The sequence below is a fragment of the Bubalus kerabau genome, chromosome 1 (assembly GCF_029407905.1).
Source record: "Bubalus kerabau isolate K-KA32 ecotype Philippines breed swamp buffalo chromosome 1, PCC_UOA_SB_1v2, whole genome shotgun sequence".
Lineage (NCBI taxonomy): Eukaryota > Metazoa > Chordata > Mammalia > Artiodactyla > Bovidae > Bubalus > Bubalus kerabau.
Genome location: NC_073624.1, coordinates 7,925,812 through 7,951,864, shown reverse-complemented (window position 1 = coordinate 7,951,864; position 26,053 = coordinate 7,925,812). Strand labels below are relative to the sequence as shown.

General features: G+C 38.4%; 2 protein-coding genes across 3 annotated transcripts in view; one reads left to right on the top strand and one right to left on the bottom strand.

Annotated features, from left to right (window-relative positions):
* Positions 1-613: 613 nt before the first annotated feature.
* Positions 614-23,194, bottom strand: ST13 (ST13 Hsp70 interacting protein). Its single transcript, XM_055566523.1, has 12 exons — positions 22,726-23,194; positions 18,708-18,765; positions 17,324-17,399; positions 15,246-15,316; positions 12,030-12,096; positions 9,552-9,636; positions 9,318-9,428; positions 6,795-6,897; positions 5,104-5,220; positions 4,195-4,243; positions 1,979-2,112; positions 614-1,494 (listed from the first exon to the last, which is right to left on the bottom strand). Exons 1-12 carry the CDS (start codon positions 22,833-22,835, stop codon positions 1,366-1,368), a joined length of 1,110 nt encoding a protein of 369 aa, XP_055422498.1. The 5' UTR covers positions 22,836-23,194; the 3' UTR covers positions 614-1,365.
* A 3-nt stretch (positions 23,195-23,197) lies between these two features.
* Positions 23,198-26,053, top strand: part of XPNPEP3 (X-prolyl aminopeptidase 3) — a 44,326-nt gene continuing 41,470 nt past the window's right edge. The window contains exon 1 of one of the 2 annotated variants that reach the window (XM_055566514.1): positions 23,198-23,528. In XM_055566514.1, the coding sequence (XP_055422489.1) occupies positions 23,258-23,528 (271 nt within the window). In that variant the 5' untranslated portion in view covers positions 23,198-23,257. The remainder of the gene's footprint in view (positions 23,529-26,053) is intronic. The other variant, XM_055566507.1, reaches the window with a different exon arrangement.

Below are 26,053 nucleotides of genomic sequence, written 5' to 3'. Positions count from 1 at the left end.
AGAAAATCATTTTCTTTATCCTTGGAAGAGAGGGAAGGGGAGTAAAGAGAGTTGCAGTATTTAAAAACTGAATAGAACAATGAATCTTTCACAATGCTGACAACTTCACAATGAAGAATCATCATGAATCTCATTAATTCTTCAGTGATTAGGAAGTCAAGTTTCCCTCTCTGTGTATCAATTAATTCAAACTTCTCCAAAGATTAATACTACAAGATAAACTCAAACTGCAATAGGTATGACCTAAGTAGGAGACCAAACATCAAAGGGAATCCCTTCTTCCAAGGCCCTTTGATATGTTACGATTTCATCAAAGAGAAAATCTAACACTTAAATATGAAATCTCTTCGCCAGGTAAGAAACTGAAGCTATTATGGGTATTACCCTACATTGTCACTGTATTAAATATTAAACCCAGCGTTAAATATGCCTGTATAATTATGCTATGAATGATGACAGCAGTGATATTCGTGAAAAAGGACCATCTTTAGCCCAAGAAGAGTAGGAGGAAAAAACTGTGAAAACGAGCAGAAAAAGCGGACAAAGAACTGGGCATTTTCTGATGTGAAAAGGACATTTTTAAACACAGAAATACAGAAAGGAAAACATTCCCTTATTTCCCCTATGTGGAAATACGAAACAATTTATTTTAGGTATCAGACAAGAACAGAGCTAAGTAATCCAATTTTACTGCAGCATTATAAAAACCATCCCTTCACCACAGTGTAAGATTTAACTGCATGTGCACAAGGGGACATGTGATATAAAATGTAGTAAGACAGCTGCTGCCCTGCCAAGTACTTCCAGTCCCTCCCCAGGTCCTACTGCAATACTGGTGGTCCCAAGAGTTCCAGAAGCAGATCATTTAAGATGGTAACAACAAAGCAATTAAAAAGACAAATCAAAATGCCTCAGTAACCATATGTCCAATTCAAACTTTATCTATTTAAATGCTGTTATTTGCCTCCCACTAACAAATCTTTATTTCACTCAAACTTGTAACAATAAATCTTCCACACTGATGTATCTTACTTGCCTAATTAATTCAAAGGAAAAAATCAAAATCATTAGTAAAGAAAAATGTAGGGGTTAATACACCTTTTTAATTTTAAATATTTTTAAGGTTTAAAAATTGCTTAAAGTTTTAAATTTCTAGTAGGAAAACATTATCTGAATGAATACCCTAATGGCAAACTGCTGTAAAATGTTTTCAGCTGCATTTGGGGCAAAGGGGTAGGGATTATCTTCAAAGCACCCCAGCTTTCTTCATGAGAAGGTCAGAGGTACACTGGTTTGTATTATTGCAACATCCATTAGGTGATTTAAGTTGCTTTTCCTCCAGCAGGGCTTTATGTCAGAAGGGCATTATGCTTGACCTCCAAATTTGGCCGACAATTTACTGATGAGATTCATAACCTTTGGGTTGCTCTGATATTTTGACATATTTGCCGGGTTCTGGGCCACATCCTGGAAGGCCACCATAACTTCTGGATCCTGCAAAGAAAGGTATATGTAGTATTAAAAAAATATTCTATGGGTCATCAATTTTATTATCCTAAATCCTATCTCTTAGACCTATAGTTCTGATAAAAGGCAGAAACCGACACAACACTGAAAGCAATCCTCCTCCAACCTTCCTCATGGCTAAATCAACTCAGATTTGGACAAGCCCCTGAAGCATAAATATTATTAATGCGCACTTCAAAGTCAAACTCAACTATGTCACTCAAGACAACTGAAAAAAAAGGTATACAATTTTGATAGAAAGAAAAGGACAACTGGATATAATTACCAACTATTGCAGAGTATTCCCTATAGACTGCTTTTTAAAAACTTAAACTACTCATTCTGAAAAACAGAAAATGAATGTCACGACTACATAATTCAGCTCAGTAAAATATGGCTATCAGAGTAACCTTAATATTTGAAAGAAATGCTTTAATGATATAAAGTTCAACTTTGTTCTTCCAAGTCTTACCTGCATGGCTGCAAGGACCTCTGGATCACTAAGAATTTCATTGAGGCCAGGCATTCCCGGCATTCCAGGCATTCCCCCTGCCATTCCAGGCATTCCTCCAGGAAAATTACCAGGCATTCCCCCAGGAAAGCCGCCTGCAAGAATAAATGAGAGATCTGTATAGACACCAACCATATTCCCAAGTAGTCTGAGAGTATATTATTTCCTTCTGATAAAACACATATGCATGCACAAAGAACAAGGATGCTGCTGAACACTAAATAGTCTGAACATTCAAACTGGATGATACAAGACGTAATTTTTATCATCACATTTTCTCTTTAAAAATAAGGCTGTAAATACTTTTTCCCTAGTAACAAAACTATAGAGAAAGCTAATATTATAAAATTAAAAAGTCTAATGTTGATATTGGAGAAGGAAATGGCAACCCACTCCGGTATTCGCATGGGAAATCTGATGGACAGAGGAGCCTGGTGGGCTGTAATCCATGAAGTAGCAAAGTGACAGAACACACACCAATGTTGACATATGGCAGAAACTGATACAATATTGTAAAGCAATCATCCTCCAATTAAAAATAAGTATTTTTTAAAAGAGAAGAAATAAAATTAAAAAGTGTTAATAAGTCATCTTCTCAGTCTTTAATATTATTCATCTGTTTCAATTTAAAGTTAATTCGTGTTTTTTTCTTCTTAAAAGCAATATTCTTCTAAGCAGTTATTCCTTCAAGAACTACCCTAAATACATGTTATAAAAAGTTGTGGATTTTTGGAAGTTCCCTGGTGATCTAGTGGTTAGAATTTGATGTCTTCATTGCCGTGGCCTGGGTTCAATCCCTGGTCAGGGAACTGAGATCCTTTAAGCCACACAACGTGGCCAAAATTTAAGGGGGAAAAAAAAAAGCCTATGGATTTTTAAATCTTCACCCAAATTGCATCAAAATTTCTGAAAGTGAAAAAAAAGTTCTAACAAAAAACAATCTAATTCTAGTATATTTTTAGATTATAAACTCAAATTTTTCTACTCCATTTTTCACTACCATAAATCTTTACATTCACTGGAGATATTCTAAAATCACAATTAACACACTATAATAATATAGGGACATCCTAGAGAGAAATACAGGTAACATTAACATATTCTATGGATCAAGTCATTTTAAGTAAAGCTACTCTAAAGAAGAAATATATACAACAAAGTGATTTCCATCTGTCTCAACAATTCAAACATGCCCATAAATAACTAACAATCACAGGTAAGGAGACCTAATCAGATAAGGAGACCTGAGAACAACTTCTAGCTTCCTATGCTGCTGTGACTTAACTAGTCTCCACAAAAATTACTGACCCAAGGCAACAACAGTGAGCCAGTCTGCTTGTCAAATCTATGTAATAAAGCCCAGCAAACAAAAAATTATCTCAAGTGCTAGCCCACATTAGTGGTCATTTTCTAAAATAAGGAACCTGATATGAGGTATTATAAACAAAAAGTAAGCCATGAGCTAAAATTTATTTTCTTGCTTTTGCTTCAAGTCATCCCCACCCCTTTTCAGTTGCCGGCACATGACCTTTCACAACAGCAGCTACCTTTTCTAGCCTCTGATCATGTAAATTCTAAGTAGAGAGGTGGTGTGTAGCTGCCTCTATAACCCTTCAGAAGAAAGCTAGTTACTTGGAAGCTGCCGATTCCCCATTACAATGACAAACTAAAAAAAAACTCTTCATCTTTACATAAACGTCACACTGCCTCAATTCAGAAAGTATCCAAAAATATACTGAGTACCTTTTAACAGCTCTTCTACCTGTATTGCAGAGGCCTCTGCTGGTGGCTCAGACAGTAAAGAAGCTAAAGAACCTGCCTGCAATGTAGGAGACCCAGGTTTGATCCCTGGGTCAGGAAGATCCCCTTGAGAAGGGAATGGCAACCCACTCCAGTACTCTTGCCTGGAGAATCCTATGAACAGAAGGAGCCTGGAGGGCTTCAGTCCATGGGGTTGCAAAGAGTTGGACACCACTGAGTGACTAACACTTTCACTGCTACTATTCAAGGCTTGTAGGAAAATAATATACTGTATTTCCAATAACAAAATTTTACCAAGAATGAAACTTTCCCAGGGACTAATGGTACTAAATACAATATACACACCTGAGCCCCAAAATGAGAATAATCCCCAATTATCTACAATATTAGGAATTTTAATTTTTCTTTCAAAATACCTGGAAAAGAGCCATACTGAGATCCTGATTGTCTTCTGGCTTCTTCCTCCTTTAATATGAAAAGGAAATAAATTACATAGTTAAGAAGTCTGCTGTCCATGCCTACCTTATCCATACAAACCATGAAAAAACTGTAAAATAAACTCGCTAGAAGACGTACAAGAATGACAAGTTTCAAAAGGCAATATTGGGCTAAAGACAACAACCCATTCCTCAAAAAACCAATTTTTAGTTGGATTCTCAATGAGGAAGTTATTACTTTTGGTGGGCTTCCCAGGTGGAAGCTAGTGGTAAAGAACCCGCCTGCCAATGCAGTAGACGTAAGAGCAGGTTCAAACTCTGGGTCGGGAAGATCCCCTGGAGGAGGGCACGGCAACCCACTCCAGTATTCTTGCCTGGAGAATCCCATGGACAGAGGAGCCTGGCAGGCTACAGTAGTCCACAGGGTCTCAGCGAGTCGGGACATGACTGAAGCAACCTAGCGTAACTTTTGGTAATGATTTTAAGTAGTATCTGTGACTTGGAACTAAAACTAAGAAGTAATGAGTCAATTTTAAATAGCTATGAATTCACTACCAAAACAGAAGGTTTATAAAACTTAAAATATCAGGGCATGCATTCTAAACAAAGCAAATAACACTGCCAAGTTTTAAATTAATTACCTGGCCAGGAAGAAGTCTTGATTTTAGGAGAACACAAGCAAGGATATAAATTGGTGCTATAAAAACTCACTTAAAAACTTGAAGACTAAGCAATGAAGGGAAGGAAAACCTCCTTTTAAGTAGTATCACTATCCTATAGAACTGCAGCCAGCTCTTTTTATTTTAAAAAGGCCAGGCATTAGAATGATATCCAAAAAAGTCTAATCTACTATATTTCTCTTTAATGGTTTAGGTACAGAAATCTTACCCTCTGGGCTCTCTCATGTTCTTCCCGAGCCTTCTTAACCCTTTCTATTCTTTCTTTGATCTCACGCTCTTCACGTTTTCGCTCATACTTTCTCCGATGTTCAGCAATTTTCTGGGCCTAGGAAAGAAACAGTCACAGAAAAACGTCTTCTCTGAAAATGGAATAAGGTCAACACAAATCAATGGTTTTGTTAAAGAATTATTTTTCTTTGGGGAAAGAGTAAACTTAACACACAGTTCTGAAAAATTAGGTTTATCTTACAGAAAAAGACCTAACTCAGGCACAAGGAGACGGTGGATAAATTTTGGGTTAATGAGGCCACCATTAAAGGGTGTGAAGAGGCAACCATGTTTGGGCAGCTACAGTTCACGTGCAGGCAGATCTTCTTAGAGCTACCATGACCAAGCAGGGAGACTTAGAACCTCAGTGATGAGGTGTGGGCTTCCCTGGCAGCTCAGCTGGTAAAGAATCTGCCCGCAACGTAGGAGACCCCAGCTCGATTCCTGGATCGGGAAGATCCCCTGGAGAAGGGACAGGATACCAACTCCAGTATTTTTGGGCTTCCCTGGTGGCTCAGATGGTAAAGAATGCAATGCAGGAGAACTGGGTTCGAATCCTGGGCTGGGAAGATTCCCTGGAGGAGGACATGGCAACCCACTCCAGTATGCTTGCCTGGAGAATTCCCATGGAGGGAGGAGCCTGGCGGGCTACAGTCCACAGGGTCTAAAAATTTTGAGTAGGACACGACTGAGTGACTAAGCACAGCAGAGGCTTATCAACTGTGACCCAGAGAAAAGAGGCTGGGATTTGAAGTTAGAGGAGTGTTAAAAATTTCAAACAATTAACTAGTGCAAAGATGATAAACAGATGTCAGATTGCATGACAATTCTTGCCCGATACCTGCCATGGGAAGGCAGAGACTGGGAACACATATAGCAGTTATTTCCCATAGTTTAATTATACTTAAGTTTTCCTCATCAATCAAATGAAGGGGCAAGGAAGAGAAGTATGTTAGTTTTAACTATAAGAATCAGCCAGGCACTAGTACACAGTACTTGTCAAATACTTGGAATCTAGCATTTATTCATAGAATAGAAATGTAAGATTCATATTCAACTGTTACTTTAGCTTCTTCATGATTATTTAAAAACTTTGTGTTCTAGAATATTTCACTCAGTAACCCTGTTAATTTAGCCCTGTTACAAAAAGAAAGAAAATCAAATCATCTGACAGATTAAATTTAATAAAACTTCCACTATCTTCAAGTCTTTGAGAGTAAATTCTTCAGAGTGGAATTTCACACAAAAGGAAAGATTTGCCATATAGATACACTAAGTTATTTTAACTAACAATTTTAGACAGAAATACAGATAGACCAGACTCAATCTTGGGTCACATTTTTTAGATTTTCTGTTTTCTCCTTTGCTATAAAGTTGATGCCCCCTTTACCATTTCTAACTTTCTGGTTCTAACTTTGCAGGCCTGCAGAGCTTGCTGTAAATAACTGCATGAGAAATTAAAGCATGAAAACTCAATGAGAGTTCCTGAATTCAACACAAATTTAAGTGATTACAGATTATAACTTCTAATGGTCGTTTCTTTGCATCTGCAGTAAATTTACTGCCAAGGGTTAAGTAACAGAGCCAAGGAGTATCACCGTAATGACTTTCCCTTCCTTTACTTTAACATACCCTTGGTTGAACTTCCTTCAGCACTGCACTAGCATCTTCATCATAATCCAGCTTACAGGCAAGGGCAAGATCATGGGCAGCTTCTTCCCAATGGCCCAGAAGTCTGAAACAGATTTAAAGTCATTTCTGGAGGCCTTTATCCATATTCATTTATGTAGCACAGTGTCTTTCTTATAAAAAAAGGACTGTAACAGAAGAGGTTTAAGTTAGATAATGAACTACAAATTTTCATGAACTAATTTAATTATTACATTTCCACTCTATAAAAATTTAGTATGAGTTTATTTCCTCTATGGTAACTGGGAAGCTGTTTTACTAAAAAATGTTTAAAAACTTTAAAAAAATTTCTTTTTAATTCAGAATATATTTTAAAAAATTATGTAGAGCCACAACTTTCAACTCATCAAAAACAGAGTTAAGGGGTGTGGGGTGGCTCTGGGGCTAGGGATGGCGGCGGTAGCTGATGTAGCGGCTCCGGAACCAGCAGGAGGAGCCCAGGGAGCGCCGTTAAGATGGGCTGGCTCCCAAGCCAGTGGGGAGGGCACTGCTTCTTATTACAGCTGCTCAGAAGCCCCACTGGAAGCTCAGATGTGGGTGCTCCAGCCAACAGCACAGAGGGGTGCAAGGCAGTCACAAAGCCGCCCCTTCTGACGCCCCAAGGAGTAAGCCGACCCTTTCCAGGATCCAGGAACACCACAAAGCAGTATGAAATCTGTTCATGAGAGGAGTCAGGAATGCCTTCCACCAAAAAAAGAGACCTCCCCGTGACCAACAAGGATATGGGGAGAACCACCAGCTGCTCAACTAACCACACACCCTCCAGTGATGCCTCTGAATGGTCCCCAAGGGTTGTGGTGGCCGGGCAGAGCCAGGCAGGAGCCAGAGACAGCCTGGGGGGCAATGGAGCCGAGGCCATCACTGGTCTGACAGTGGACCAGTATGGCATGCTGTATAAGGTGGCTGTGCCACCTGCCACCTTCTCCCCAACAGGCCTCCCATATGTGGTGAACATGAGCCCTTGCCTCTCAAAAACAAAGAAACAAAAAACAGTTAACATGATGTGTATTTAACATGCTACTTTCTATATGCGATAAGAAACAATACATGCGTACACATTTTATTTAAAATAGAAGATGAATAAGAAACTAAAGTTTGGTGAGTGAGTGAATGAAGTCGCTCAGTTGTGTCCGACTCTTTGCAACCCCATGGACTGTAGCCCACCAGGCTCCTCCGTCCATGGGATTCTCCAAATGGAGTAGAGGATAGCAATGGAAATGAGACTTCTCTGGGTATACCTATTAACTCAGTTTTGACTCTTTAAACATGCAAGTGTTTCACATACTCAAATAAGAAACGACAGAAATAAAGCAAGCCCTAACCCTGAACACAAACAGAAATAAAAAGAGGCTACTTGTTTATCACATTGACAACATTAACCATGCAGGAAAAATTTACGCAAGTAATTTTTAAAATAGTATTTTGACTATATCTTAAGTGAGATGTATTCTAAGGATAAGAAAAAACTACCAAAAAAAATAAACAAAACCCCACTTAGAGGGTGTATTATTTTTTAAGGCATGATTCTAGGAGAATACTGTCAAAAAATACAAAAGGGAAAACATTTAATGCTGAATTTTAATTGAAAATGTCAGTATATACTCAAAATTTTTAAACTTTTCACCCCAAGAACATTATTTAAGTTAACTGAAATGACAGTGATGATATCCTGGAAACAATAAACATACCTAGTGGCCAAACTTCAGTTTTCCACAAAATAGTCCCACTAAAACAAACCATGATTTCTTAAAGAAATGGTCTATTCCAAGTCAAAGTACAGAATGAGTTCTTGTACCAGAAGACAAAGAAGTGCTCAAAGACAAATGGGGTCTTCAAGACAATCTACAGCAATGCATGACCTTTCGTATACCCAGAGAGCATTAATAACAATTTTCCAATCTTTTACCTGTATCTTTAACATTGTCTTCATAATCATTAGAGCTACTTTACTGAGTCACTTAATACAATAGGTCCCAAACCACAAAGACTTATCCACATATTAAACTTTGCTTTCAGGTCTGATTACTAATCTGGGTGAAATTCATTTATTTTCCCCTTTATCTGATAGTTCATGTTACCGAGCAGTGATTGAAGTAGTTGCAAGTTGCTGTATTCCTTCTTCCATAATATACTGGTTGTTTAATGTTAAGTTACAATGACAAAGTCTTAAAATAAGAGAAAGTTTGTAAGACACTGATATAAAGTTACTCTCTTTTCTTAGAGATAACTTTGAGAAAAATCCTTGGCTACATGTGGCCAAAGATGTTAACACTGATATTCACTGAATGGAAGAAGTGAAAAGAATTCTTATTTTCTTACTTGTTCCTTATGACATAGAGTCTCTCAGTTTTACATATTAGGCATGTACCACATTAGGTTTCTTTTTTTTAAATAAAAAGAAGGTATATTAAAATACCAGATTTTAAATTTAAAGAGCTCTGAAAATAACTAGGTTCTGTTATTTACCTGTGCGCTTTCCCTCGCCACTTGTATGGCTGAGCTGAATCAGGATTTATTTCAATAGCTCTGTCACAGTCTCGGATGGCAGCATTTGGCTTCTGTAATTTGATGAAGACACTAAAAAACAAGTTTGGTATTAAAAAGTATTCATTTCAAACAATAACATCTTTAGGATTGCCACAGAAGCAATTCTATCTAAACAAATAAGCAGAAATTAGCTCTTTTATTTAGATTTCTCACCTGGCTCTCTTGGCATACAGAATAGCCAAACGAGGATTTAGCTTAATGGCATCTGTGAACAAGTCAATGGCTTTCTGTAGTTCACCTAAAGTGAAACAAGTTTATTGAGAAATAGTGGATAAAAAATATTAACTGTTTATCTCTTTTATTAGCCTTTCACATTCCCCTTTTAGTCCAATAGAAGACTAGTTTCTAAATTAATACACAAAAGTAGCTCTTCAAAGCAAATCTTTACTAGACCTATACTGTAAGTCACCCAAGACAAGAGATAATTTTGGGGAACACAACCCCCCTTAAAAATATCAGAATACCACGCTCTTGGTAGGACTTACTGACTTTTTAAATTAAGATAAAATCAAAGGCTAAGGCAATTTTATTCCATTAATTAATTTTCTTCTATCCATTAAAAGGATAAAATTAAACTTACAAAAAAGTACCCATACTACATTCATGAGGCTGATATAGAAATTAAAAAAAAAAAAACTAAACATATCAGAGACCAATAAACTATACATAGCAGAGATGGTTCACAAGCCAAAAAAAAGGGCGGGGGGGTGGACTAGAACTGACGAGAGACCATATCCGTATTTTAAATTCATTTTCAGTATCCCATTCTCATAGTTGCTTCTTTTGTTTATTAGTACCTTCAGTCAAGTCAGTTAATAAATAAACATAATACACAGGAAACCAGTGAGACAAAACAAACAGTTTTAAAGTAAAGGCCACAATTCACTATGAAAAATCTTTACCCAGTTAACTCAAGTGTTAAGGACCTTAACAGAACTCATGAAACAATGCAGAAAAATGTTCTGTCTTATCAGTTACTCCTACAAATGTCTATTAGAAATTAGATTTGGATGTCTAACAAGCAATTCACATCTACCACGTTCAAAATGAAACTCTTAATTCCTACCCCATCTCCAAATCTATTCCCCTACCCTACATTCTCAACTAAACACTTTTTATATATATAATAGGATAACACAAGTAAATATATTAGAGACAAAGATTTTGACTTTATAAACTAAATGGCTCCTTCGTTCAGTCTAGTTTAGAGGTCAGCAACATTTTCTAGAAAGGGCCATTTAATAATTTTCAGGCTTTGCAGACTAACAATCTAACTATTCAGCTCTGCAGTTTTAGTGGGAAAGCAGCCTCCAACAAAACATAAATGGGTGTGGCTCTGTTCCACCAACTCTATAAAAACATGAGGTTGCAGTGTGGAAACTGCTGATCTACCCTCAAGCCCCAGTTCTTGCAGTTATTCTTGACTGCACAATCTGAAACCAAAACCCCTCTGTCTCTACTTTTAAAATATATCTAGAATCTAACCACTCCTCATTCTGCTAGGCAAACAGAAATCCTAGGGGGCAGGGCAATTAAGAAAAGATTATTGTGGAAAAGGAATGGTCAGGAAGAGAAGTAGCTGGGACAAATTGCTGGGTACAAATTAAAAGTTGAAATAGGTGAAGAAGACCTTTATACAGAAGCAGTAAAGCACAAGTAAAGGAACAGTGAAGGAAAGTGAAAATGGAAGATTAATAGTCAAAAAGAGAACAAGGCTGGGACGGCAAATATGGGATCTGACTCTAGCAGGTCTAATGCTATAATTATCTTCAAAATGTATGCAAAAGTTAATTGCAGGTTACAAGCAAAGGAGTGTGTAACAATAAAAACAAGTTCTAAGTACGAATAACCTAGGAACAGTGAACAAAAAGCAACAGAGACGTTTCAGGTAGACAACCGATTAAGGTAACTGCAATAGTAAAAAGGAACCTGAATAACAGTCAGTACTGAACTCATTCTAGGGCCTTCCCTGATGGCGTGGAAACCATTTAAAATAAAACTTTAGTCATCTGAGTCGATGAAGTCCAAATCACAACAGCATTATCCAACAGCATCTATTCAGCAATGGCACTGTGGCACTACACCACAGTTCTCAAGGGGTCTGCTCAGCACCCAGTTAATAATTTGTTGTTATACATTTTAAGTAATTAAACAATATACTTAATACTATCAGCACTCTCCCATTCTGATAGGATTTTCTGAAGAGGTTCTAACATGCAGAGACTAGAACAAGACTGTTATGTCAATGGACAGTATTTGTCAAGGGTTTTACTATGTAAAAAGTTGAGGCTCACTGATCTAATACCCTTCGGGGTGAAGTCATCCACCTTTTAAAAGCCTCTTGTCAGGGGAAAAACACTAAACTATAGTCAGGAAAGCCCAGTCTTGGAGTGACAATCAGGATCTGTCTACACTCTGAGGCAAGATAATGATACTTGAGTGCTCATTTCAGCTTCTCTATCAATGGGCAAGAGCTGAATGGAGAACAGGACACTTTCTTCTCCAGCACAAAATACTCAAAAAATTTAAATTCCCTTTCACTTTCCCATTATTAACAGTTACTGCAGCAGAAGAGAATATTCAGACTACTACAGAAATATAGCAAAGAGAAAAAAAAACAACAACACTCACCATCATTTAGGGCATCAATGGCAGCCACTTTTTTATCATTTGCCTGATCCATCATCTCCTCAGTTATCTAGGGGGAAATTGAAGATCAACTCAGTAGAAAAGCAAAGAGAAAGAGGAAACAATTTGGATTTTCTTAGGGGTGTAGTAATCACAACTCCCATTTTCATTCATTCGACTCTGGTCTTCAGGGAATAGAGAGGATAATTATGATAAATAATTAGTAAGAAATTATACAGGATACATTTTATTTTTATTTTTTATTTTTTACAGGATACATTTTAATCTTTCATACTAAACAATACATTTCACTCCCTATACTCTGCCCTAGACATGATTTTTGCTTCCCTCCATCCCGATCAGAGCAGGTTTTTCCCACCCTAGTTTTTTTTCAAATCTTTTCTAGTTATTCACAAGTACAGGCATAGCTTTTTTAAAATTGTACTTTGCAAAAAAACATTACACCTTTTACAAACTGAGGGTTTCTGGCAACCCTCGGAGTCTACAGGAGGTGTTTTTCCAACAGCACTTGCTCACTTTGTGTTGTATTTGCTATGGTGATCTGTGATGTTACTACTATGACTTGCTGAAGCCTCAGATGGCCAATTTTTTTTAGCAATAAAGTACTTTTAAATTAAGGTATGCACATTTTTAAAGACATAATGCTATGGCACACTTAACAGACTACAGTATAGTGTCAAGAAAACTTCTTATATGCACAAAAAAATTTGTGTGACTCACTTTATCCTAAGGGTCTGAAACCTAACTCACAATATCTTGGAGGCATGCCTGTACTATAAAACCCAGTCTCCTCACAAGTGAAAAAGTTAGTTCCTAAGAGGGTTGAATCTTCACAAGAAAAATGTCTCATTCTTTTGGTCCAATAACCATCCATGAGCACCTATACTAGACAGAACAAGACACTGTACAAGATGTTGACACTACAAAGATTAGCAAATGTCCTACAAGAAGCAATTTAACAAACAAAAATCCACTCTATCACCATCACTATAAAATATGCTGGCTAATTCATTAAGAAAATGATTTGACAGATTTAAAAACTGGAAGGAAAATACCAAGCTGTCTTTATACCTATTGCTATGACAATTCAATGAAGTTCTCAGAAACAAAAGCTACATAAAATATAAACCCAGAGTTCTTCCACATCTGTAAAAGTCAATTCTAAAATACAACAGAAGAGGATACCATTCTAAGAGCACACAAGACTTTCAAGGGAGGGGAAGGGGTGAGAGATAAAATTCTGTTAAAGGACACAGATAAACACTATGCTCATGAAAAATCTATTGACTGCATCAATCTAACCCTAAGCTACTCAATAAATTAAAAGCAATTCCAACAAAAATTCATACAAGTTTTGGACAAACTAAAAAACCCTTTTAAAAAGAACAAAGGAAAACATGCTTGTCAGATAGTAAAATATCCTGCACAGCCAGGATAATTTGCAAAAAGATACCTTCAGTTTATAGCAAAATGGTACACACGATACTCTGAACAAGTCTAAAGCACACCTTTCAAAAGCCATCTATGACCTAAGAATGTAGAAACCCTCAAAGAACAAGATTAAATGAAGACATGAAATTCAGCCAGGTGCCAGGCACTCCATCTGCTTTTAACACTATAGAAGGTACCAAACCTGGTGACCTTGCAATTCTGTTTTTGAAGATAGTGCAGGACACATGAACCAAAGTCTAGATTCAGGTGACACAATGAATGCTGCCTGCTCAGAGAGCCTCCAGAACCTGTCGGGAACCCCAAACGCCTATTCCAAACATAAACCTGTGCAAAGAAGGAGGGCTGTGCAGTGAGGAGAAAAAGAAATCTCCACTGAAAATTCATAACCACAGTCACATTACTTGTGTAGTTAAACATGCAAGGAAAAAACCATGAAAATTTTAAAGTGGCCCTTGAGTCAGTAGCACCAAATCAGAGTGTTGATGGAAGCAAACATATCCCTCTCCAGAGAAACACACCTTCTATTTAGGCCTCAAAAACTTTCCATAAAACATCCACACACACAGTCTCTCTCTCGCACGTGAACCACAATAAACAAAGTACCTCAATGAGCAAGAATCAGGAAAAATTACAGGAGAATAAGACCAGCAAAACAATGTGATAAAAAAAATTTAATGTGTTTTGAGACTATTAAGGCAAGATCTGAAAATGAGTAAGGAGCAAGACACTTATAAATAACCAAGTCATCTTTAAAATAAAAATCAAAGCAAAAATATCAAAATGAAAAACAAGCATTCAAATTCCAACTTTGATAGAACAGCTGATTAGACAAAGAAAGCATACATAATTCATCAGTGTTAAAGAGATGGAACTTAATGATGAAAAGGTCTAACGTGTCTAACTACGGCTCCTGAGTGATAGTAGAGAGAATGGGAAAGAAGCCATTTTTGAAAGAGATACTAGCTGTAAATACTCCAGAGCTTAAAAAAAAAAAGTTAACCACCCTAGGATTTAAGATGCCTAGTAAATCCCAAGTAGGATAAATACAAAGTATTATAAACCTAGACACACTGAGATGAACACCACCATTTTACAAAGTAAGTACGGCAATGTTGAAATATGACAATATTAAGTAGTGATGAGGGCCTGAACCAATTTTTTAAGCTATGATTAGTATATTACACTGTTTCTCAAGCTCCATTTCATTATCAACCCCCAAAAAAGCTTACTAGGCATTTTCCCCTTACTTCTTACCTCCTCCATTTTAATTGTGCAAACATACTCCATACATGTTAATGTGTTACGATCTTTGGAATACTACTAACCACTGTAACACCTAAAGGTTTTTTTCAAGATCCGCCTCCCAAGAATCAATTTTCACCACCTTGAGATTAATACAGTGTGCTGTGACAAAATCATTTTAGAAAACAACTGGTACTAGATATCCCATTAACAGGCAATTTCACTTGTAGAAATAAATGTGAGGTGAACTCTATGGTTTCAAGAGCAGTTCAACCAGATGTGAAACTGAAACAGGTTAACAGAAAACAAGCATTTTGTTAGAGTATGATAAAAAATACAGGGAGTTTTCCCAAATATTTTAAGTAACAAATGCTTTCCTAGATGCCTTAAGTCAGAGTAAGATTTAACATGCCCTTTTCCTAGGAGAAACACATCATAAGATAACTGCAACAGGTAAGCTTTCACAGTCCTGAGAGCAAATAGAAAACAAGCCATTGACTTTACCTCTACATTTTCATCTCCCATTTCTTGAGGTGCATCAGTGTCTGGTTCAATCACACCTTCATTGTCAATTTCTGTCAAAGTTAAGAAAATGCCAGTAAGAGCTGTGCTATCCAATATAGTAGCCACTGGCCACAGGAGGCTATTAAAAACTAATTAACCTTGGCTTGTGTAACTGATAAACTGAAACATTTTACTCTAGGTTAACTTAAATATTTTACTTTGTTAGTTTTATTTAAACCGATATACTAAAATATTTTCTTGCAAAACACAATCCTATTGTTTTGGTAAGATTACATTTCATTTTAACAGGCACATAATGTAAGGTATGTTATAACATTGTAGTAGGTACCCTGCCAAGAGCAGAGTCACTATTCCTAGTACGTATTACACACAGACACACGACTGCTTTAGTCAATGTCAACAAACCGAATCAATGCAAATACCCTGTTCTACATACCAACACACTATGCTTTTTGTTTTTTTTTTAATTTTACGCAGATAGCACAAGTTACTGTGAAACTCTTGTAAATCATGGTAAAATATTTTTTTACCATTTTCTGTCTTTGAAAACAGAACGGATAAATTTTAAACTAAAGGTATACTACTGACAGGGCTTCCCAGGTGGCACTTGTGGTAAAGAGCCCGCCTGCCAATGCAGGACAAAAGAGATTTGGGTTCAATCTCTGGGTAAGAAAGACCCCCTAGAGAAGGGCATGGCAACCCACTCCAGTATCCTTGCCTGGAGAATCCCATGGACAGAGGAGCCTGGAGGGCTACGGTCATAAAGGGTCAGATACAACTGAAGTGACTTAGCACAGCACATACTACTGATACAGTATTAGGAAACATATTTAGCAAAGTGAATTTGATAAAAGCAGTTTCCTCTAAACAGTCAAAAAAGAATGAAATTAAAGTTAGCTACCTGAAATCAGAATTCACATCCAACAAAAAAAACTTTAATTAATTTTTAACAGGAACTGAGCTTGTGTGTGTGTGCACTCAGTTGTGTCTGACTCTCTGCAACACCATGGACTATAGCCCACCAGGCTCCTCTGTCCATGGAATTCTCCAGTCAAGAATACTGGAGTGGGTTGCCATTTCCTCCTCCAGGGGATCTTTCCGACCCAGGGACTGAACTGAACTCTCATCTTCTTCACTGCAGGCAGATTCTTTACCTGCTGAGCCACCAGCTTAATTCAAGCACAAAATGCTTAATTTTGTAGGAATTATTATAGTCATGGTAATTTTCATAAAACTCTAAGACTAAAAAATATTTTACAATAAGTAAAAGATCTGATTAAACCCACAAACAAGCCCTTTCCAACATACCAAAGATCAAGAACCAATTCGAAATTTTAAAAATTTTAAGTATTTTTTTTAGCTTTTACATAGGTTCTATGAATTAAGAGACTATCCAATTAATAACTAGGGTATATATTTATAGTCTCAAAGGACCTCCAAATTTATGAAGAAATTTATCAGTCTGCAGTCTGAAAAAACAAAACCAAATAAAACCCCAGGCCCATGACACATCAATTCTTCTAAACTGAACCAATATTACTAACATAGATGCAGATACTAAAGGAAAACAATTTTTTGGTACTTGATTCAGTTATTTGAAAACTTTTACACACATCTAGAAAAACCTGGGTATGTGACTCAACTTTTTCTACAAATTTTTTTTTTTACAAATTTCATGAAGTCTGAATACTGATCAAGTATTTCCAACAAAAATATAACATCTGCATTGAGATATACTATAAATACTTAAATACTCTGAATGTGAAGACCCAGTATGAAAAATGGAAAAACAGCTCATTAATAATTTTTCCACACTGATCACATGTCGAAATGCTAATAACATTTTACATATTAGTCTAAATCCATTATTTGAATTAATTTCAACTGTTTTTAATTTTTAAAATGTGGCTACTAGAAGAAAACTTCAAGTTTCATATGTAGTTCATGCTATACTACTATTAGCACTGATTAGTCATCTAGTACAAAAAATCAACACAGGATCATATTATAGTGATCATATTATATTATCAAATACACACTAACTACCGTCTCCTCACCCAGGTCACTTTCCTCACTTGATGGTTCGTCTGTCTTTATGTTTTCCTCCGCCTTCTTACTATCTGTTTTTTCTTCCTAGCAAAGGGAAGGCAAACAATGCTATCAGCATTTAATAACACACCCAATATATATTCTATTAATTTATACAGATTTATATATATACTATTCACATGCATTACATTTCAGTTGTTAATGTTCTTTCTTGTTGTGTTTGGTAAACTACTTTTAGTTTTCTATTTTTATTGCTCTTTTTAAGTTAAGTTTAGGTCCACTCCCTTATCCAAACCATTTAGACAATGAGTTTTAGAATTTTAAAAATGTTAAGATTTTAGGAAGCTAATAAAGTGGATATACCACATATTATCCCTTACCAGGCACTACAGTCCACAACTCTCCATAATCAAACACATTACTTTTGCAAAATAAAGTTTTTAGCAAAGATACATATTAAACACAATTTTATCTTCATACATATTTATCATATGGCAAAATAGCCTATCTAGGGCTCAGAATCTACCAAACCTGACAAATGACTCATCTAAAAAAAGAATTAACTATTTCTGGAGCCTTTACTTCTCTCATTTCACCCTTCAAAGATAACGTTAAATAATAAAACGGCAAATTTTCTTATCAATTTAAGACAGCTAACGAGAAAATTCTGAGGGGGGAAAACCTTCTAGACATAGAGGCACAAAATAAGAGAAAAAAGAATTCTTTAGAGAGCACTCTTCCCCCACCCTCATCTCTAAACTTTAGCTACTAGTAACCTCCCCCAGCAACCTCCCTACTGTACACACCTTTTTGGCAAATATGCTAAAGCAACACCCTGAATCACACTCAGAAATATCCCTCAGGTAGTAGGCAGAAAAAATAGAGCGCAACAAATTTGGGCTGTTTTTCCATTTACTTTCCAAATATTAATAAAGTACCTACAAAAATACTATACTACGTGCTAAAAAATGATAATTATGAACGGGAATACCCCAGAGGCCCAAAGGTTAGGATTCACTGCAGTGCCAGGTTTCATCCTCAGTGGGGAAGTAAGATCCAGCAAGACATGCGGCATTGCCCTCCCCCACCCCAAATGATGAAGACTGCAAATGCCTACAATTACAGAGCTTACCACTTCCAGTTCATGCATATAACATGCATCCAGCATTTATTCTCACTTATTTTACAACACAGTGAATATTCAACCCCACATTCTAAGTGTCAAATCAGATTACAGAGATTTGACCGCAAAATAGAAATTTTACCAAGATATTTCCAAGTGATTTCTTGGAGAAATCAGGGGTGGTAATTTGAGGGCAGCAGGTGAAAAACATTCCTAAGAAACCTTATAGTACTTTATCACTAAACATACAAATGAAATTCATAACTTACCTTGGTATTTTCTTCCAATTTAGTTTTATGAGCAGCAGGTGGTATTTTACCCCCCATGCTTGAGGAAGATGAGAAAAAAATATATTTAGAAAACTAAAATTAAATGTGCACCTTTCCCATTCTATTTAATGTGATAGGTATCAAAAAGAATCTTCAATTACTCAGTATCTTTGACACTGATAATGAAAAATGGCTCCTGTGTACCAATCACTAAATCATTACACAATCCAAAACACTAAGCATGCAATTCAGCAGAGTGAAGGGATTTAATGATAAGGAACAAGCATACAAACAGGACAAAATTCTTTAAAAATAACTTTTCAAAAGAACATAATAATCAAATATGAGTTCTTTTCAGTTAAATTTTAATGAAGACACTAGGATTCTTAAACTAAGTAAGTTTCAAAATGCAGCATTCCAGAATGTATTTAGGGTGACATCCAAACACAGTCCTAACAGTTTAATTCATGTTAAAACCTTGGGAGAGTATGGCAAAAACCACTGCAATATTGTAAAGTAACTGGCCTCCAATTAAAAAAAAAAAAAAAAAAACCTTGGAAGGTAACAGTCCTGCCAAGTAATGTAGTAAACAAAATCTAACCCTAAGGAAAGATCAGACAAACCCAAATTGAGATAAGTTCTATAAAACAACTGGCTCATAATATTAAAAATTGCCAAGGTCATGAAAATCAGTAGGACTGAAGTACTATTTCAGAACAAAGAGACATGACGACAAAGCGCAACATGTCATTCTGCAGACTAGATAATATTAATGCATCAGCTTCCTGAGCTGACGACTGCACTGCAAAGGACAGTCCTTGTTTGTAGAAAACACACAAATGGCACTGGGGACAGTGTTGGAAATAGTTCAGGAAAAAAGTTCTTCATACTACACTTGCATTCTGTTTGCAAGCTAGAAACAGTTTCCAAAAAATTTAACACTTGGGAGGAAAACCCAAGAGGGTTTATTCATAAACTAGATTTAGAATTTCTCACACTCCAAATTCTAGTTAACTACTGGAAGGTAACACCCATTTATAGGTACACAAGTTTTATTTTATGCTTCCAAGATTGAAAACAAGCTAGTTCCCTGTCAAAATTGCAAACTGGACTTTGTCAATACAGGCGTTTACGTAGGACTAGTGCAGAGACCTTCTCATGTGGGATCACAGAAGACTTCAGTCATAATTCTCTTTGGTAACATTCAGTCTACTCTGCTATAGTTACTGACACACATGTACAAAAAACTGGGTGCTATATTCTAAATTCACTGACAGTACAAATGCATTCGGTTCACTTCATTTAAAATATTTGCTGAAACAAAAGTTTACTATATAGCACAGAGAACTATTGGAAAAGGAAATGGCAACCCACTCCAGTATTCTTGCCTGGAGAATCCCATGGACAGAGGAGCCTGAAGGGCCACAGTCCATGAGGTCATGAAGAGTCAGACACGACCAAGCAACTAACACATAATGGAAAATAATTTTAAAATATATGTATAACTGAATCACCTTGCTGCGCACCTGAAACTGTATTTCAATAAAATATATATATTTTTTAAAAAGACAAAAAAAGAGTATTTGCTGAAGAGCAACAGTCCATGTATTGTGCTGGAGACCAGAATACAAAGATACTCCCTTTTATCTTAAATTACCATAAAATTAAAGGATAAAAAGCACCTACAAGATAGAATGTAGACCGAGTTGTCAAATAGGAGAAAAGAGCATCAGAAAACACTTCTGCCTCTAGAGAAACAAAAATATTCCAAAACATATTTCTGGCAAAGAATGTAGCCTCCCCAATTCCCACTAGCTACCGAGCCAAAATTTTTTTCTTCGTATTTCTTTGTCCAGTATATTAAACTTATAAATTCTTAAAACTAAATGAAGTTTAAAGGTATAAATAATGGTAGAAATTATGGCAAATAAGCAAAGAGACTGTCTAAGTCCCGGTATCCATGACTAATTTAGTACTGGAGTGGAGGAAAACCTGAAATGGAAACCTAAAGTAGCATTAGGTTTAGGAATATTCTTAGACCTTCCAAGTCTCCACATTCAGCCCAATCTACTATAACCTTGGACTGCTTTAAGAAGGCTGATATGAAAGCAGAAAAGAGAGGAATTAAAACACTTCAGAGACCACAACCATTTAAGTTTAAATTTAGATGGAAACAAATAACAAAAGCTTGTAGGTTAGTACCTCAACTTAAACGTTCAGAATCAGGTGTGTTCAGAATCAGAAAAAAGACCCTTCGTTCCACACTTAAGCCAACAATTTAGTCTACCAAAAGAAAAATGTAAAAAGAACAAGAAAGAAAAACTGGAATTACCTATGGGAAACATTCAAGTAAGACACAAGGTTATTTTTTTTTTAAACGACACCTTAAGAGTATTTTTCAGACCTTAAATCAGAATTCTCTTACACAGCGACCAGCTCTCCGGGATAAGTTACAACAATGTTCTCAGATATGTTTTAACTTTTCTCCAGGGTCCTCTCTACCCCTCTAGTGGTGGCACAAACCATGTATCCACTGGGTATACGGTTCACTTTTGATGCCAGTGCTTGCTTTCTTCAGTATAGGTCCCCCTTTCCTGCAATTTTAAGAACTTGGACTAATTGTAGGCTCCTTCCTCTAAAGAATGGATAATAAGAGGAAAGGACACAAATACCTTAAGTGACACTTTTGGATCAAGTTATGCAATAAACAACTAAAATCTAGATCTCAGTTTCTAGTCCTGAAAATCTAACTGCAACTCTTATGGGCTTTTTTCTGTCAAAAAGGAGAATTTGCAAAATAGTATTCTTACCTGTTAACAATTGTTACTAAACTACTACAGTAACTAACTTTAAGTGTGCTCAGAATTTTACATAAATATCAGGAGCAGAAATCTTACAGTAGCGAGAAAACTGGTATGGGTAAACAAGTACTGAGAAACTGAAACAGAAAAAAAAAAAGACTATCCCACCACAAACAACGTTGATGGATTTGAACTTAAATCTCTTCATTACAACAAGCTCATTGGAAGAATTAGTCTTTCAAATGTTGGCTAATCGTTGGTGCATCTTTCCCTATAAAAATCTTACTGAAGCAAACAGATCAGTGTTTAGGGTAGTACCTTTTAAGGGTCTCGTTTCTTTGTACTGTCGCTACGTATCACCGTGAGATGCAATTTTGTATGTCATCTCTTTCAAATTCCTCACCAGAGGTATTGATTTTAAAAAATGATCTCGGGGAAGGGTTCCCTTTCTTCCTTAAGTTCCCCTCCAAAACGCAGAATACTAACCTCTAAATATCAAAACGAGTTTCTGTGTTTATTCATTTGTATTACTCAATAGACTGTTCTCATACTGTTTCATAGCTAGCATCTGGCACAATGCCTGTTCAATTAATTTCACGCTCGTAGCGACGTACTCTGGAGTTACAGATAACAAGAACAGACGGTGTTAACAAGCGGGTTCTTAAAAAATCATTTTTTTTACAGTGTTTGAAGTGATGGAACTGCCACTACCAAAGGACAAGAAGTGATTCACAAAATAACTCTACGCACTTAGAATCTTAATCGCATAGTTATCACTTGAACCGTAACTTATTAACCACACTAATTTTTAAGAGCATAGTGCGTGTAAGAGTTGCTTTGTGTTACTGCGACCTCAACAGGACACCAGAGACGGCAAGAAAAACAACTCCACGCTAAAGAGCCGTCTTGCGGCCCTCCCCCCTCCCCGCCTCACGTCTACAGTGTCCAGGTCCCCGCAACACTCCGCATCTCCGTATGTCGACGAAGACACACCCCTGGCCACCTCAGGGTGCAGGGAACCCAGCTCTGCCATTTCTTTCCGTGCCTCTGAACCATCTAAGCGTCCCGATCCTCCATTAGCCCCTCGAGGTGGCCTCCAGGGAGCGAGCCCCGCCGCCGAGCTCCCCGCTCCTCCACTCCGCGCCAGCTCGGGGCCCAGCACCCGCTCCGGCCGTCCCTCTTCCCTCCCCCCAACGGTCCTCAGGCCCGGGTCTCACCTCTCCACCCACTCCCTCAGGAAGCGCATTTCCTCGGTGTGCAGAACGCTCGGGTCCTGCTTACACATTTTCACGAAGGCTCGAAGCTCGCTCACTTTGCGGGGGTCCATAGTTTAGCAGTGGCGGGAGGCGGCGGGCGCGGCGAGGGCGGCGGCCCGATTCCAGGCCCGGGCGCTACTTCAGCGTGACCGCGTAAAGGGGGCGGCTGCCGCGAGGCAGAACAGACTAGAACCTCCCCGGCCGCTGGCTCCGCCCACCCAACGGTCTCGTGACCCCGGGTCCTTCGCATGTTCATTCCTACTCCCTCTGCCGCTGCCCTGCGCACTGCTCAGAACCTTCTAGAAGCGTGGCTGTTCGTGCTGTTGCCTGCCTCTCCATACACTCATTCTTATATTAACTCAAGAACCGGTGCTCTAGAGGGATCATCCTCCTATCTGGTGCTTTCAAGGAGGCGGAAGCTGTTAGCCTCTGTGGGGAGTCATTTAGAATAGAATAGTCTCTTGAGTGTGACCGTTAAATAGAACATGATGCCATGACGCCACCAAGATGGCCCTCCGGCCGGAGCGTCCCTCACAGATCCGGGCGTGACGTAAACATACTGCGCCGCTGTGGGAGGAAAGCCCGGCGAGCGGCGCCGGCCGGAAGGGGAGGGGCGCCTGGCCAGGTTTCCTGGCGACGCAGCCCTGCTGGCGACCGCTTCTCCGGCAGGTTTCCTCGTTTCCCTCCTGGCGTGGCAGTTATGCGTTGGCTATTCTCTGCAACTAGGCTTGTTCCCGCGGTAGCAAGCGCCCGCAACCTCTCAGGTTAGACTTAACCTCCCACAGTGTCCCCTCCGGAGCTTGCTCTGCGAAGCCTGAGGCGCGCCAAGCGGGATCTAAGTTGGTCTCAGGCGACCCCTGCTTCGGCGGACCGTTCTACCGGGACTTCCACGCCCAAACCCTTTGTGCACTCCTCGAATTTCTTCTCTTCCTCCTACTGCCCCTGACAAAGGGTGGGCCCGGTGTTCTCTCTCCCGTTGAGGCATTCTGGGAGTTGAAATGCATGCAGAGAGAAAAGGATGTGCTGTCTTCCCCGAGGGGCTAAGTCATGCGGACTCAAGAAACTTGTGTCTGTTATCACACTTGTTCTGGTGACAAGGTGTCTCGCATCAGGTAGCTCTTGTTAGGATAACCTAGTAAGTTTAGGATAACTTAAAATCGTATTTTCGTGTTTTCAAAGAGTTGACGTGAGAGCTGGCTCTCACGAAATGGACGTGAAACGTTACGTTTAATAATACAAATCCTTTGAGTTGTTCCTCTTGGAAGAGGTAATGTTTGGAAATACTCCTGAAGCTTTTTATGTCGGAAAGTTTTGCTTGTAAAGGCAAGGTAGAGTATTCTGGGAATATGTGGGGGGGGGGGGGTATTTTTACGGTGTATTATATCGTGAGGAATTTATGCAATGAACATGAAAACTTGTTCAGTGAAGGTTGAATCATCTGCCTTTCAAGCAGATCTGCCATTGAATCATATTTTAGTTTTTGGGGGCGATAGATGAATAATGTGTGCATCAGAGCATGTGGTCTGTGACACCAAAACCGTGTCTTGGCATTTATTTATTGTGTTGCTATACTTGAATTTGGACTTCCCTGGTGGCTCAGACGGTAAAGCGTCTGTCTACAATGCGGGAGACCCGGGTTCGATCCCTGGGTCGGGAAGATCCCCTGGAGAAGGAAATGGCAATCTACTCCGGTACTATTGCCTGGAAAATCCCATGGACAGAGGAGCCTGGTAGGCTACAGTCCATGGGGCCACAAAGAGTCGGACACGACTGAGCGACTTCACTTTCATACTTGAATTTATTGACAGTGGGATGGTGATTATAGCAAGACTTACTCCTAACTCTAAAATATGAAAATAAAAAGTAATAATTGTTCAGTGCACAGAACTTGCTCTTTGCTTCTAATAGCTAGGCTGCAGAAATCTGTCCCGAGATCATCGAGAGTAGGTGAATAGATACGCTGTTAGTCAGTCTTGAACACAAAGGCCATAGCTTATGATTTAGAGCTGGAACCACTGATTTACTTGTGACTTTTCTTTTTTTGTATTTGTTGAGGCTTTGTGTGAAACCTGATTAATCAAGGTTTAGGACAAGGTACTGAATTACACCAGGGCTTCCATGGTGGCTCAGCTGGTAAAGAATCCACCTGCAATGCAGGAGACCTGGGTTCAATCCCTAGGTTGGGAAGATCCCCTGGAAAAGGGAAAGGCTGGCCACCCACTTCAGTATTCTGTCCTGGAGAATTCCATGGACTGTATAGTACATGGGGTCGCAAAGAGTTGAACACTACTGAGTGACTGTAGTTTAAGTTTTTAGTTTACTGGATTATACACACTAAGATCTTTGAAAAATGTGTTTATCATTCTTCATTTTGCCTCAGTAGAATAAGTAAATTTAACTACCTCTTCTATTAATATCATAATATACATATATAGGGGAATTCCCTGGTAGCTCAGTGAAGAATCTGCCTGCAGTTCAGGAGAGCTGGGTTCAATCCCCGGGTCGGGAAGATCCCCCGGAGAAGGAAATGGCAACCCACTCCAGTATTCTTGGCCTGGAAAATCCGATGGCCAGAGGAGCCTGCCGGGCTGCAGTCCATGGGGTCTTAAGACCATGGGGTCTCAGTTGACTTAGCAACTAAACCACCACCATACATATAGAGGCTTTCTGAATGAATGATCTCATCGGATCTTCACAAGTCCAGTAAGTTAGAGCAAATAGTTTACTGATAGAGAACTGAAACTAACACAGTATCACAAGTAGCAAATCAGGAGTGTTTTGTGATTTGCCATATAGTCCTTTTCCTGTTATACTTGTGCTAGGTCTTACTCTAGCTTAGTAGAGTTCTTTGGGAACTTTTTTTGAGCCAGAATAACTTGAGTCAATAACTTTTGAGTTAGGGAGTCATTCTGGACGAATCTCCACTTGCCTAGAGTTACAGTCTAGTCAGATGATAGAGAAGCAACAAATGAGAATATAGCAAAGGATGGTGATTAGAGTCTTGACTCAAGTGACATGGGAGCTCAAGAAAGGCAGTATTGTCAAGTGGCCAAGTTGTATCTGACTCTTGGCAACCGGATCTTAGTTCCCCAGCTGCTCCCTGCAGTGGAAGTGTGAAGTCTTAACCACTGGACGGCCAGGCACGTCCTACTTACAGCTGCCATAGTGGGCCTGTTTAAGTGTGTCGGAGTATGTCACTCTTCTCCTCAGGGCCTCCAGTGGCTTCCTGTCCCAAATGTTATACCGTAGTTTATACTGTGATCTGGAAGTCATTGCATACTATGGACTT

What these genes read in the sequence shown, in the direction of transcription:
- ST13 (XM_055566523.1), bottom strand. Translation starts at nt 22,835, where the DNA reads ATGGACCCCCGCAAAGTGAGCGAGCTTCGAGCCTTCGTGAAAATGTGT. An exon ending in CATTGATGCCCTAAATGATG is followed by an intron (nt 9,637 to 12,029) that starts GTGAGTGTTGTT and finishes GTTTCACTTTAG; the next exon opens with GTGAACTACAGAAAGCCATT. An exon ending in AGGTCCTTGCAGCCATGCAG is followed by an intron (nt 1,495 to 1,978) that starts GTAAGACTTGGA and finishes CTTTCTTTGCAG; the next exon opens with GATCCAGAAGTTATGGTGGC.